General features: G+C 42.0%; 1 protein-coding gene across 3 annotated transcripts in view; it reads left to right on the top strand.

Annotated features, from left to right (window-relative positions):
- LOC127421990 (endothelin-converting enzyme 2-like) overlaps positions 1 to 16,128 on the top strand; it is a 111,403-nt gene that overhangs the window by 39,314 nt on the left and 55,961 nt on the right. For all 3 annotated transcript variants that reach the window (XM_051665281.1, XM_051665282.1, XM_051665283.1), the window contains 3 exons: positions 3,145 to 3,228; positions 10,569 to 10,713; positions 15,780 to 15,995. In XM_051665281.1, coding sequence (XP_051521241.1) covers positions 3,145 to 3,228; positions 10,569 to 10,713; positions 15,780 to 15,995 — 445 coding nt within the window. The remainder of the gene's footprint in view (positions 1 to 3,144; positions 3,229 to 10,568; positions 10,714 to 15,779; positions 15,996 to 16,128) is intronic.

The following is a 16,128-nucleotide window of genomic DNA, read 5'->3' as shown; positions in this document are numbered from 1 at the left end:
CCCGCAGGGCACAGCATCATGAGCACAGCAGCTTGCATAAACTGCGTCCTCTCTTCTCTAGCTTCTTCAAGACTTTCTGCCCTGTCACAATACAAGAACTGTAATACTGTGATTTTCTGCATATTTAATTTTATTCTGGAAAGAAGCCGTTCATTCAGGTACGAGGGAACAGTCTGAACACGTTTAACCACTGATCAAACTTCACTTGTTTTTAAGGAAGGCAATGTTTTAACTGTGTCAAACATTAACACAATGTAGTTTGACATACATGTGGGGGACATCTTGTTACTATACTATACTATACTATACTACACTTGCTACTATATGTCTAAAACAAACTTTTAAATACCGTAGAAAGATACAATGCCAATAGTGTTGGAAATTAACTGGGACTCGAGGCAAAAATTCCACCGAAATTAACAAAAATATTCCCAAAATTCAAAATGGAGGCAAAAAATGCCCACACAATGAGTTCACGTGTTTTATTAATAATATCTGATATAGGGGGGCCTGGGTAGCTCAGCGAGTAAACTACGCTGACTACCACCCCTAGAGTTCGTGAGTTTGAATCCCAGGGCGTGCTAAGTGACTCTAGCCAGGTCTCCTTAGCAACCAAATTGGCCCGGTTTCTAGGGAGGATAGAGTCACACGGGGTAGCCCCTTGTGGTCGCTATAATGCGGTTCGCTCTTGGTGGGGCACGTGGTGAGTTGTGCACGGATGCACACGTGCTATGTCTCCACGGTAATGCGCTCAACAAGCCATGTGATAAGTTGCACGGGTTGACGGTCTCAGACACAGAGGCAACTGAGATTCATCCTCCGCCACCCGGATTGAGTCACTACGCCACCATGAGGACTTAGAGCGCATTGGGAATTGGGCATTCCAAATTGGGGAGAAAAAAAAAGATATCTGATATAGTTACAATTACGTACATTGTGATCTTCTTTTGAATTTTCATTGAACATAATTTTTTTTCCTGCCGTCTGGTTCCTCGCACCATCGCACACATAGACGGGCTCTCAGCTTCTATCAGTCCGTGTCAGTTTGGTATTGTACTCCCACGTTAAATTCCGTAACCGTTCGCCCCTCTTGTTCAAAATAAACTGTCCTAGCGGGTAACACTCTCGCTCACGGTACTGTACTGTACTTCCCTGTCCGGTACTGCTGTTTATCTGTCTGAAAAGCCTCACCTGCTAGAGGCCAATAGTGCACAAGGGATGGATGTTATATAAAGAAGGTATCAGAAATCACAAAACATAATCTAACCAAATGCTACTATTTACTTAATAATAATACCTCAATATGTTAAATAACCATAAAGTTAATTAAGACTTTTATTAAAAGTGTAATACAGTAATACATATACAGAACAACCACTTTGAATCAATCATATCTCTCACTAAACACTGTGAAATTTTTATTTTTGCCTTATTTTATTCAGTTGGCATGTAGGAGTTGATAACAGTTTGCTTAATAATCTCATTCCATATCTGGATAATTGCTGCAATATCACAGCGGATAAATTTCCTCCTCTATGACATTGCATTATATTAGTTTTGTACAGTATGTTAACTTTATAGCCAAAATACTTTGACATACGTGAATGAGAATAAACCTGAAATAGGAATGTGTTTCAGTCACAATGCACATTATGTAGTTTAGAGACATTTAGAATGTTTCAAATGGCTAATTCTATGTAAATAAATGTTGTATTCTTAAAATGTTCTGTTTGTCCAAGAATCCTCTTGCAGCAATGCAGGTCTTTGGCATTTAGAAGCTGCTAGTTTAGGAGCTGTGAGGAGTCTGTTTCTCAAACTAGAGACTGTGATTTACTTGTCTTTTTGTTGTGCATCTGGCCATCCACTTCCCTCTCTATCCTGGTTAGAGATTCTTTTTTCAAAACAGTAATGTGGAATAGCCTTCATCTCTCTAAAACAATAAACTTTAGGAGAAAATAGAATTTCAGGAGAAATGTATTTCTTTTTGCCTATTTTTAAACCCAAAATTTGACTTGCAAGTGTAAAGCAACTTGTAAGAACTCAATACCTCAGCAAATGGGGAAAAAAAAACCACTGTACTGTGATTTCTGCATGGTAGTGCAACCATTTTCAATTGTTCTAATAAGAAGAATATTTTCTTGAGTACCAAATTAGTTCTTTAGAATGCTTTTGTAAGGAATAGGTGAAACAGTATATGTTTGCCATCACGGGTAAAGAAAAAATGGAATAAATACAACTTAAAACAATTATTTCAAACCGTAATAATAATTTGCAATTAATGATATTGGCAGAATTTTTGATCAATTTAATGCATCCTTGGTGAAAGGAAGCATCAATTTCTTTCAAGAACAAAAATGTCTTTGTGTTCTAAAAATGGAAGTGTATATACTATATATAATATAATTTTCATAAAGTAACTTGTAACGTAATTACTTGAGTAGTTTTTCGGCAAACTACTTATTTACTCTTACTTGAGTCATAATATTTCTCAGTACTTCTACTTGTACTCAAGTGAATTATTTCTTAAGTAAGAGTACTTTTACTTAAGTAAAAAAATAAATCAGTATGTATCAATTATGGAAAGGTAAGGAGGAAGCTGGGACCAGCTTTACAAACACAAACATTTAATGACACTTTTCAGCGTATAAAGAAACAAAAACACGCACTGCTTTTCAGCCAGCTGCGTCAAATCATAACGTCAAACACATGGACAAGTTTCGTACATCTCTCTCCCGTCTGCCGCTGTCTCTTCTCCTTAAATACTCCCGCCTCCCTCGCTGGAACGCGAGGCCGGTGTGGCACGCAGGTGGAAGTCATTCGCATCTTCCCAGCCTTGCTCTGCCCAGATGCAGCTCGGCTCCACCCTGCTCATCACATTGTACATTCCACTACTGTTTAATTTAAAGAATATTACACAAAGTTGTCCCCTGCCAAGTCGAAAACTAAACAAAAGCTGAAATTAACTGAAAAACTAAAACTAACAAACACAGTTGATAAAATAACTGAAACTAAACTTAATAATAATTTGAAATTGAAAATGAAATAAAAATTAAATCTAAATTAAAAACCCAAGTCTATAATAACGTTGATTCACACATTATAACATTACTTTCTCTCTCTCTCTCTCTCTCTCTTGGTTTTCAGATGTCTAACTACAAGCGTGCAACATTTGAGGAGGATGGGACAGACGTCCCTGACGATGGAGCCATCTCTCCTGACTGTGTGGAGGTGAGTGTGTTTCAAGGTCTTAATACCAGGCGAAATCTATACATTCATCTCAAAGGCAGTTGCTTGGCTGGCTCATACAGCCTTGTACGTTCGCAATTTGAATTGTGCCATTTTTGTTAATGAGCATTGTTCTGGCCTGTTCTAGCCAACCACTTCAGCTGTAAATGCCATGTGATTAAATTCTCTAGAGCAGCAAGAAAACAATGTCATGACCATGGTTAGGAGGGTTACTTTTAAAATGTATTCCATTACATATTACAGAATAAATACATGCTGAAAAATATTATTTGTAATGTATTCCGTTAGAATACTCAAGGTCAGCAGTGCTGGGTGGTAACGGATTACATGTAATCTGGATTGTGTAATCAGATTACAAAAATCAAGTACTGGTAATTGTATTAATTACATTTTAAAATACTCATAATTGGATTACAGTTACTTTTTTATAGATTACATGATTATATATTAACGAGGCAATGGCAATAAATTGTTAATAATTTATCGATCATTTTCATATCAGTATCATCATATTCTTATCCTGAAGCACAATAGTCTCACAGATGAACATTTTGAGCATGTGCTCCTTTAACATTACAACAGTAAGATATGCACCTCAGCTAAGGAATATGGACTATTAATAAGCAGTAAGGGTTAAAAGTAAGTGTGTCAGAGTTTAGAGCTGTTAGCTTTGACATAGCAATGTCATTGCTATTGATTTTCATTACTGTTTGTCCATGTAATATTTCTATTGTTTTATGCACTTAAAATGAACTAGATATGTTTTAAAAAATGTTTTATTATTTCGTACTACCTCACCAATCGTGTACAGCTCAAACATTGAACTTAATTGCTTCAAAGGATCTAGTGAATGCCATCTCTAAGGGTACTGCCCGCAGGGTACACAATAGTTCAGTTGCAAAATGTGCAGCAATATGGAACAAAGCCCATCACTCTAATGTTAGTGCTGATGCAGTGGAGTCCACTGCATGAAACTTGACATACAACTTGACACAGTTGTTCCTTGTGTGACTTAGTGGAACTCTGCTGTTTTAAAATATTCTGCTCTTTTAGAATATTCTTGCTGTTTAAAAGATAATATCTTGCACCTCAGCTCAGGAAAAGGCGATGGACTATCAGTAAGGGTTAAAAGTGTTTCAGTGTTTTAGATGAAAGCTTTGACCTAGTCAACATCATTGCTGCTGATTTTAATAGTCATTCATTTTCGTTCATTTTATGATCATTTTATGTTGATTTTATGGTCATTAATGTTCGTAATGCTGCTATTGTTTTATGCATTTAAAATGAACTCGATGTCTCAGTGTTTTGAATGATAAACTTTGGACATGCACTGTCATTGCTGTTAGATTTAATGTTTATTTCATTCATGTAGTGTTTAATGCACTTTTTAAAAATGTCATAAGGAGCTCTTTTTATGAGGCTCTTTTGTTAGTAATAAAGACTGGAGTACATTTTCTTCCTCTTAGTACTTTTATGTTAAATTGATTATTCTACTCAAATGCATGTGACAAAATAAAATAGAATTAGGTAATAAGTAATCCAAAAGTAATCAGATTATATTACCCAACAATGTAATCTATGAGAATACGTTACTGATTGCATTTTTTGTCATGTAATTTGTAATCAGTACCTGATTACAATTCACAAGTAATCCTCCCAGCACTGAAGGTCAGTAACGTAATCTGAATACTTTCGTTTACATTTTAAGCACAGATTTTTCACTTGTTTTGACTATAAACATGTAAATAACAATTGAAAAAAATCTGGCAGTACAGTTAGACAAAAATAATATGAAATTAAAAATACATTATCTGAAAAAAGCCTAAATATCTTATGCAGTTTTGCTCTTCACTCACACACGCTCTCACACACACACACATACGCTCCCGCACACACTCACACGCTCGCACGCACAAACACACACACACACACCACCTTTTTACTCCAGTGCGGAAAAGCAGCGCACACACACACATACGCTCACGCACGCACACACACACACACACAAAATTTTTACTCCAATGCGGAAAAGCAGCGCACACACACACATACGCACGTGCACACACATACACTCGTGCTCGCACACACACATGCGCTCGCACACACACACATGCGCTTGCACACACACGCATACACTCACACACACACACACACACACACACATACGCTCGCACTCACACACATATGCTCGCACTCCCACACATATGCTGGCACACACACATGCGCTCGCACACACACGAACATACGCTCACACTCACACACACACATATGCGCTCGCACACACACACGTTCACACACATACGCTCGCGCACACACATACTCACACACACATATGCTCACACACACACACTCTCACACACACACACACACACACTCACACACGCTCACGCACACACACACATACGCTCGCACTCACACACACATGCTCTCGCACCCACGCACATACGCTCGCACTCACACGCACACACACATGCTCTCGCACCCACGCACATACGCTCGCACTCACACGCACACATACGCGCTCGCACACACACATATGCTCACACGCATACGCTCGCACTCACACACATATGCTGGCACACACACATGCGCTCGCACACGCACATACGCTCACACTCTCTCACACACACACACACACACATACGCGCTCGCACACACACATGCTCACACACATACGCTGGCACACACACTCACACAAACATAGGCTCACACACACTCACACACGCTCGCGCACACACACATACGCTCGCGCTCGCACACACACACATACGCTCGCACTCACACACACACATACACGCTCGCACCCACACATACAGGTGCATCTCAATAAATTAGAATGTCGTGGAAAAGTTCATTTATTTCAGTAATTCAACTCAAATTGTGAAACTCATGTATTAAATAAATTCAATGCACACAGACTGAAGTAGTTTAAGTCTTTGGTTCTTTTAATTGTGATGATTTTGGCTCACATTTAACAAAAACCCACCAATTCACTATCTCAAAAAATTAGAATACATCATAAGACCAATAAAAAAAACATTTTTAGTGAATTGTTGGCCTTCTGGAAAGTATGTTCATTTACTGTATATGTACTCAATACTTTGTAGGGGCTCCTTTTGCTTTAATTACTGCCTCAGTTCAGCGTGGCATGGAGGTGATCCGTTTGTGGCACTGCTGAGGTGGTATGGAAGCCCAGGTTTCTTTGACAGTGGCCTTCAGCTCATCTGCATTTTTTGGTCTCTTGTTTCTCATTTTCCTCTTGACAATACCCCATAGATTCTCTATGGGGTTCAGGTCTGGTGAGTTTGCTGGCCAGTCAAGCACACCAACACCATGGTCATTTAACCAACTTTTGGTGCTTTTGGCAGTGTGGGCAGGTGCCAAATCCTGCTGGAAAATGAAATCAGCATCTTTAAAAAGCTGGTCAGCAGAAGGAAGCATGAAGTGCTCCAAAATTTCTTGGTAAACTGGTGCAGTGACTTTGGTTTTCAAAAAACACAATGGACCAACACCAGCAGATGACATTGCACCTCAAATCATCACAGACTGTGGAAACTTAACACTGGACTTCAAGCAACTTGGGCTATGAGCTTCTCCACCCTTCCTCCAGACTCTAGCACCTTGGTTTCCAAATGAAATACAAAACTTGCTCTCATCTGAAAAGAGGACTTTGGAACACTGGGCAACAGTCCAGTTCTTCTTCTCCTTAGCCCAGGTAAGATGCCTCTGACGTTGTCTGTGGTTCAGGAGTGGCTTAACAAGAGGAATACGACAACTGTAGCCAAATTCCTTGACATGTCGGTGTGTGGTGGCTCTTGATGCCTTGACCCCAGCCTCAGTCCATTCCTTGTGAAGTTCACCCAAATTCTTGAATCGATTTTGCTTGACAATCATAAGGCTGCGGTTCTCTTGGTTGGTTGTGCATCTTTTTCTTCCACACTTTTTCCTTCCACTCAACTTTCTGTTAACATGCTTGGATACAGCACTCTGTGAGCAGCCAGCTTCTTTGGCAATGAATGTTTGTGGCTTACCCTCCTTGTGAAGGGTGTCAATGATTGTCTTCTGGACAACTGTCAGATCAGCAGTCTTCCCCATGATTGTGTAGCCTAGTTAACCAAACTGAGAGACCATTTTGAATGCTCAGGAAACCTTTGCAGGTGTTTTGAGTTGATTAGCTGATTGGCATGTCACCATATTCTAATTTTTTGAGATAGTGAATTGGTGGGTTTTTGTTAAATGTGAGCCAAAATCATCACAATTAAAAGAACCAAAGACTTAAACTACTTCAGTCTATGTGCATTGAATTTATTTAATACACGAGTTTCACAATTTGAGCTGAATTACTGAAATAAATGAACTTTTCCATGACATTCTAATTTATTGAGATGCACCTGTATGCTCACACACACACACATACATACGCTCACACACACACACACACACACTCTCGACGGTCCGTCGTCAATTATTCCTTACTCAATCATCGCAGTTGTGGGAGTAACTCATGTATACACACATGGAATGAAAATTTAGGGGATTCACTCCTGCATTTAAATGCGGTTGTCACTCCCAAATCTTTGTAGTGTTTGTACATGGATTTTCTCTATTAAGCTCCCAAGGGGAAGTTCCTAAATGACGTCATAACCACCTTTACACTCATAACAGTTTGAAAGCGCCCTCTGTCTGCTGGTATATGAATGTTATGCATCATAAGAAAGTGTTTCACTGCTGTTCAAACGCTCCTCGGATCACATAGTTTGTATGGATAAATGTTTTCCAACAGAAAAGACTAAATATTAAATTAAACAAATGACAACAAAATGCAAATGTATCTCTTGAGTAATCAAAATACTGTAATGTAACTGTATTCTGATTAGCAATGATTTAAATTGAAACTCTAGTGGAATACATTTACTAATATTTTGTCATTTTAAATACATAATTCTGTTACATGTTTTCAGTTACTCCCCAACCCCTTAATGACAAATCTGATTGGTTAATGCCACTACAGGATCGTGCACAGTTTCAAGCTGTTTACTAGTGACTATTCTGAGCTGTGACGTCAAAGGCAGTCCATTTACTACTATGTTGCACTGGGTACTCACACCTCCAGACGTCAAGCGATATTTGTGTGGTGTCCCTGAAGGCAAATTTTGGGTCCTCTTTTACTTAACGTATACATGCTTTCTTCAGCTGGTGTAATTAATCAGTGCAACATTTCCTTTCACCAGTATGCAGATGACATGCAACGCTATCTTTCACTTGCAACAGATACCCACAATTCAATTTCCACCCTGCTGGACTGCATAGAAAACATAATTTTATTGATGTCACAGAACTTTCTACAGCTAAATAAAGATACGACAGAAGTACTTGTTATCGGAAATGATGCATAAAGAACATCTATTGTCCCATATCTTGACTCATTTTCTCTTTAGGCCAGTAATCATGTCAAGAATTTAGGAATCACATTTGACAGCGATCTCAGTTTTAAAAAGCATATTAGCAATGTTTGTAAAATGGCATATTATCACCTCGGAAACATTTCCAAATATGTGATATTCTCTCCCCCACTGATAGTGAGAAACTCATTCATGCATTTGTTACGTCTAGACTTGACTACTGCAATAGTATTTTGGCTGGGTTAACAAAGAACTCTATCAAAAACTTACAAAGAGTTCAAAATGCAGCTGCACAAATGCTGACTTGTACTAAAATGAGAAATCACATTACTCCAACACTCAGATCCCTTCACTGGCTGCCTGTATCCTTCAGAATTGAATTCAAGATCCTCTTAATATTTTTTAAATGTCTTCATGGTACAGCCCCTACATACCTTTGTAATATGGTTACTAAATATACTCCAGCAAGACCACTCAGAATAACCAACAGCAACTTGTTGGTTGTACCAAAAACATGGTTAAAAAGTGGCATGTCAGCATTCAGTCATTACGGTCCAAAGCTTTGGAACTCTCTCCTGACAACCTACGTGCAGCTGACTCACTTTCGAAACACAATTGTTCACTAGGACTTTTCCTTGAGGATTTTATTTTCCTATTCTATTATATCAATTTCCGTGTGTATGTAAGCTTTTCTTTCCTAGAAGTATGTACATGTACAGTATATCTTGTCTCTAAAGCACTTTGTAAACACTGTTTTTAAAAGGTGCTAAATAAAGCTTTACTTACTTACTATTTCACGCTTTTAAGAGCTCCTTTCTTGCTTGAGTTTGATGTACTAAGTATTTATGGAAATTAAACTGCAAAAAATGGCTTGTTCAGAAATTCACATGATTATGACTGAACAACCATGAGCACATTACCATTTGTCTGCCCACATTTACTTAATGCCTATTCAGTTTTCAGGAGCTTGACCTGCCCTGATGACCGACAATTTGATGTGTGCTGTTACACATAGGTTAGCCCAATTATAAAACTGTAATTATAGTCTGAATTTTTAGAACATGTTGTATATTCTCTGTTTAAAAGAGACAGTGTTAATTTTGTTATGTTTGGTGACTAGATTGGCAAGTATCTTAGATTATTTGTGGAACACAGTCATTGTTTAGTTGTGGAAATGCAGGATGGATTTTTGAGCAATCTCAAAAGTGCAAAAGTCCAGGTATGAATAGTCTTAACCTGGGAAATTGTGTACCTACTTAAATGGTCACCTTTTAAAGTTGTGAATTATGGACAGGCTTTAGGAAATGGGCCCTAGACTGCTTTGCCTTTTAGTGCAGGTTCTGTCATAAGATACAATTGGAAAGAGAGTCCCAGTAACAGTGGGGGTTTCCTAAAAGTGTCCTGTATCCTTTATTCCAGCATTATTTCTGATATTGACATTTGTTTTAGAGATGCCTTTTAACTGTAGAAAATAGCAGGTTGGATTTCAAGGGATTTTACTGCAGTGAATTGTTAGTGACATTTGATATAGGAACATATTGATTCATGTGGTCTCATTTATTTGCAGCTCACCTTGTGACACATCTTCTGTTGTTTTGGTATGCAAGCAGATATGAAGCATGCATTTGATACAGTATCCCCAGGCAACACATTCTTTATTCTTTGGGTGCTGAAGGTAGTATGTGAATGATTTTGTAGTATGTTTTGACCAAAACCATACTCTGTGTTCCTGCTGTCTCTATAGAGGCAGACATATGGTATTAGACAGTGTATGTGAATGCTAATATGATTGATTGATTGATTTTTTGGTGTACATACAGTAGCAAGTTTGGAATGTTAACCAACAATACATAATATTGAATTTAGAATACATAATATTGAATTTAGAAAATTCAGTAATGATTGTTTGCCTGTTTTTAGGTGGGTTTCCGTAAGGGTGGTATTCAGTTATTTGGTCCACTGGGAAGAAGGACTCAGCTGGAGGTGGTTTTGGCCAGTTTGCTTCTCGGTTCACTTCTAGCACTGTTTGGCTGTGCTATCACACTGGGAGTCCGCTATAATAGAGGTAAAACACACATATACATCCAGTAAAATATGTTTAACATGTACAATAAATTCGTAATTAATATCCTAGGTCTTATTGTCCACGATTTGACCAGATACATGCTCTACACAAGTATGCAAATACAGATGTGCAAGTGTGTGGTCCGTTATACATACTTAAAGGAATAGATCACCCAAAGAATATAACGCTCCCATCATTTACTCACCCTTATGCCATGTCAAACTCATATGACTTTCTTTCAAGTCGCTCTGCACATGCGTCATGCACAATGAATTGTAATTGAGCTTCAAATCATGATTGCGCCAAGGAGATTGCAGATGTCAAGATTTATAGTGAAAACATTTTGGTCTGTTCTCACCCAAAAGCGACTGTCTAGCTTCAGAACACATGGGTTAAACTAATTGAGTTTTATTATCATTTAATTATAATATTTGCATGAACTATTCCTTTAAAGTGCATTCTTGCATTACTGTGTTGGTAACAAACTCAAGGTATTAGAGTTACCTTCAAATGTCCTGTGCCATAACAGGATGTTTTTATTCAGGTAGCTATAACTTAACTAACTTGCTAACTTTAACAAACTGTTGCTCAGCCATGACAGTAGTTGACCTGAAAGAGAAAACTGACTGTAGGAGAAGACTCAAAAGATTATGGTAATACTGCTCTAGTGCCCCTTGTGGCTACACTGAGAAGGCAACGCATACTTTTGTTGCATTATTAATAGGGTTGGCCATTTATAATCTAATAATTACATGAAATGCCAATTAATTAATCAGATTAATTGCAGTTAATTGCATATATCAATATTTACCAAGAAAAGCCCCAAATAAACATTATTGTGCCAGATGAATAAAGCATTGATTAGACAATACAAAAAGTGGCTTTAGAAGGCAATATATTGTTAATTTTCTATATCATTAAAAATAAGCTAGCCTAACATTGGCCTATAGTCCACAAAAATCCATTTTGCAATTGAATTCGTCAGTCTGTTCAAGGTAGACTTATTATAAGGGCTTTTCTAAAGACACATCTACGTACACATGCGTCGGATGGATGCTTTTGGAGCGTCTTAATTTGGTTGCGTTGCATCAGAATACAGCGTTTTTAGGATACTTTGTCAAGTTAAATGTAGTTTGAAGCTTAGAAAAACACTTTTCGAGACCTTTCAAGTTGCGCTCTGTCCAGCTGTGTTTGAACATCATCTTGTGTCGTCTGCAGCTGGTACTCGTAAGTGTGGTTTGTTTACAGCTGCAGTTCCGCTTACTGCCCCCTGCTGAATGGTACTCCAAAAACATGAAGGTGATACGTCAGACTTGATTGCTTCGATGGTAGAATATTCCTTATTACGGCCTGGGACGTGATTAATTGCACCCTAATTATTAATTCGATTCTGACACATTTCGTAATGCAACAACACATGAACTCGAGCTTATGTAGCTAGAAGCATTTGGGTTCACATACTTGCGTAGAGTATTGTAACAGGGTTCAATGGAAAGGAGGAGGTGGGATCTGGACGAAGCATCAAAGTAATGTTTAATGAAAACAAAACACAAAGACACACAAACATAAACGCATACACGGCAGCTGCCTGTAGCTCTCTCTCTCTCGGACTGCCGCATTTTGTTGCACTTATCCCTCTTCTCGGCTGATTAGCCCAATTGGGGGCAGGACGTGCATAGTCATGGCCCGGCCCCACCCTCCTCCTCGTCACAAATATGTTTCAACCTATCATTTCCCTATCTGTCACTCACTCGATGTTGTGTCGATGTAGTGAAACTAGGGGTCACTCTTGGGAGCCTCAAACACCTCTGATGTTTTAAGAAAAGGCCAATGAAAATTGGCGAGTGGAATTTGCATGCCACTTCCCCGGACATATGGGTATAAAAGGAGCTGGTGTGCAACCACTCATTCAGATTTTTTCTACGGAGCCGAGCGGTGTTGATGTATTCCACTGCCAATCCATTAACCTCTGCAAGAGAAAGCAAAGAGCGATCTCCGCGGCTGCTGGATTTTATGGCGCATCACAGCCAGGTGAATCCCCACGGACCTTCCGCCCTGCTCTGCCGCGAGACCCATTCCACAGGTACGTCAGCAGTGGTCGTCCCCTTGGTGCCCCTCACTCGGAGTTTGGATGCGTGGTTAACTCTCTCCAACCCATCGCGATGGCTGGCCAGGACGATCCGACTCAGCTACGCGATTCAGTTCGCCAGGGGCCCGCCCAGGTTCAGCGCCATCCGTTTCACCTCGGTAGGTGGTGAGGACGCCGCTGCCCTATGTGCGGAAGTCACGGTCCTTCTGCAGAAGGGTGAAATAGAGCCTGTCCCTCCAGCCGAGATGAAGAGCGGCTTCTACAGCCCCTACATCATCGTGCCCAAGAAAGGCGGTGGGTTGCAACCGATTTTGGACCTGCAGGCACTGAATCGGGCCCTGTACAGGCTTCCGTTCAGGATGCTCACGCAGAAGCACATTCTATCGTGCGTCTAGCACCGAGGTTGGTTCGTGGCTGTAGACCTGAAAGACGCGTACATTCATGTCTTGATCCTGCCTCTTCACAGACATTCCTTCGGTTTGCCTTTGAGGGTCGGGCATACAAGAGCAAGGTCCTCCCCTTCGGTCTGTCCTTGTCACCTCGCGTCTTCACAAAGGTCGCAGAGGTAGCCCTTGCCCCGCTAAGGGAAGTGGGCCTCTGCATCCTCAACTATCTCAATGACTGGCTGATCCTAGCTCACTCTCGAGATCTGCTGCATGCACATAGGGACCTGGTGCTCACCCACATTAGTCGATTGGGGCTTCAGATCAACTGGGAAAAGAGAAAGCTCGCCCCGATGCAGAGCATCTGTTTATTCGGGATGGAGTTGGACTCGGTCGCTATGACCACTGAGCACGCTCAGTTGGTGCTGAATTGCCTGAAGGCATTCAGGGGGAAAACAGCGGTCCCACTGAAACAATTTCAGAGGCTCCTGGGGCATATGGCATCCTCGGCAGCGGTCATGCCCCTTGGGTTGTTGCATATGAGACCACTTCAGCACTGGCTTCAGACTCGAGTCCCAAGATGGGCATGGTGCCATGGCATGCATCGCGTGGCTATCAGGCTGATCTGCTGCCGCTTGTTCAGCCCTTGGATGGACCTGGCATTTCTACGGGCAGGGGTTCCCCTAGAGCAGGTCTCCAGGTGAATCGTCGTCATGTCAGACGCCTCCAAGTCAGGCTGGGGAGCTGTTTGCAATGGGCACACAGCCGCAGGTTCCTGGACAGGCCCTCTTCTACATTGGCACATCAGCTGCCTCGAGTTGCTCGCGGTACTGCTAGCCCTGCAGAGGCTTCGGCCATTGATCCAGGGCAAGCATGTGTTGGTCCGGATGGACAACACGGCGATGGTAGCATACATAAACTGTCAAGGCGGTTTGCGCTCGTCCCGCGTGTCGCAACTCGCCCGCCATCTCCTCCTCTGGAGCCAGCAGCGGCTCAAGTCGCTGTGGGCCACTCATATCCCCGGCGAACTCAATCGCACAGTGAACGCGCTGTCGCGACAGGTGATGCTCAGGGGAGAGTGGAGGCTCCACCCCCAGGAGGTCCGGCTGATATGGAGTCGATTCGGCGAGGCACAGGTAGACCTGTTTGCCTCCCGGGAATCCTCCCAATGCCCGCTGTGGTATTCCCTGTCCGAGGCCCCCCTCGGAACGGATGCACTGGTGCACAGCTGGCCCCAGGGTCTGCGCAAGTATGTGTTTCCCCCAGTGAGCCTACTTGCACAGACGTTGTGCAAGGTCAGGGAGGACAAGCAACAGGTCTTGTTGGTAGCGCTCTACTGGCCCACCCAGAATTGGTTCTCAGAACTCATGCTCCTCACGACAGCCCCTCCCTGGCAAATTCCCCTGAGGAAGGACTTTCTTTCTCAGGGACGAGGCACGATCTGGCACCCGCGACCAGACCTCTGGAACCTCCACGTCTGGCCCTTGGATGGGACGCAGAAGATCTGAGATCTGACTATCACTCAGGCCAGGGCCCCTTCTACCAGGCGACTGTACGCCTTGAAGTGGCGCCTATTCGCGAATTGGTGTTCTTCCCAAGGCGAAGACCCACAGAGTTGTGCAATCAGGTCAGTGCTTTCCTTCCTGCAGGAGAGGTTGGGGGCGGCTGTCCCCCTCCACCTTGAAAGTTTATGTAGCTGCTATAGCGGCACACCACGATGCAGTTGACAGTAAGTATTTGGGGAAGCATGACCTGATCATCAGGTTCCTTAGAGGCACCAGGAGGTTGAATCCTCCTAGGCTGCACCTCGTTCCCTCATGGGACCTCTCTGTGGTCCTGCTGGGCCTACAGAGGCCCCTTTCGAGCCCTTAGAGTCAGTTGAGCTGAAAGCCCTCTCCTTGAAGATGGCCCTCCTGACTGCACTCATGTGCACGGGGCATTGGGAAGGTTACAATGGGGCCGGTGCACTTGTTACTTGACACGCAGTGGCCTGCCTGCACCTGCACCGCCGATCCACGTAACACGGTTCAGCTGGTTGTGGCGTTTCGTATAGGGACCCCTAATGTCACTACTTTGACACAACGTTGAGTGAGTGACAGATAGGGAACGTCTAGGTTACTGTCGTAACCCCTGTTCCCTGATAGAGGGAACGAGACGTTGTGTCCCTCCTGCCGTAACACTGAATTTCCCGCTGTAATGGCCGGGACTCTGTCTCGGCTCCTCAGCACAAACCTAAATGAGTGGTTGCATACCAGCTCCTTTTATACCCGGCATGCAAATTCCACTTGCCAATTTTCTTTGGCCTTTTCTTAAAACATCAGAGGTGTTTGGGGCTCCCAAGAGTGACCCCTAGTATCACTACATTGACACAACATCTCGTTCCCTCCATCAGGGAATGGGGGTTACGACAGTAACCTAGACGTTTTCTTACATCATACCTTACAGCCTAACATCCACAATCCAATAAAATCTTGATAGATAAAACCAAGTCCTGCCCTACATTGTTTCCCACTGTTTATTCTTTTTTACTTGGATATACGCCACGTGGAAGTAAAATGTGTTGTGAATGCAATTTATTTTTCTTTACCTCACAGATCCATCCCATAGTATCTGTCTAACAGAGGCATGTGTGACCGTGGCTAGTAAGATTGTGGAGGCTCTGGACCGCTCCGCCGACCCGTGTCAGGATTTCTACCAGTATGCCTGTGGGGGCTGGGTCCGTAAAAACCCCCTGCCAGATGGCAGGTCCCGCTGGAGCACATTTAACAGCATCTGGGACCAGAACCAGGCTGTCCTCAAACACCTGCTGGGTAAGCGCTGGAAACACACGCACACAGACACAATTATCCTTTTGGAATAAGTGGGATTTTTTTCAGTAAATCTCAATCGGTGTTCACACACACATTATCTATGTCAAAAATTTACTTTGTGGGAATACATTGA

The sequence above is a fragment of the Myxocyprinus asiaticus genome, chromosome 31 (assembly GCF_019703515.2).
Source record: "Myxocyprinus asiaticus isolate MX2 ecotype Aquarium Trade chromosome 31, UBuf_Myxa_2, whole genome shotgun sequence".
NCBI classification, from domain to species: Eukaryota; Metazoa; Chordata; class Actinopteri; order Cypriniformes; family Catostomidae; genus Myxocyprinus; species Myxocyprinus asiaticus.
This window is presented reverse-complemented; position numbering and strand designations above follow the sequence as displayed.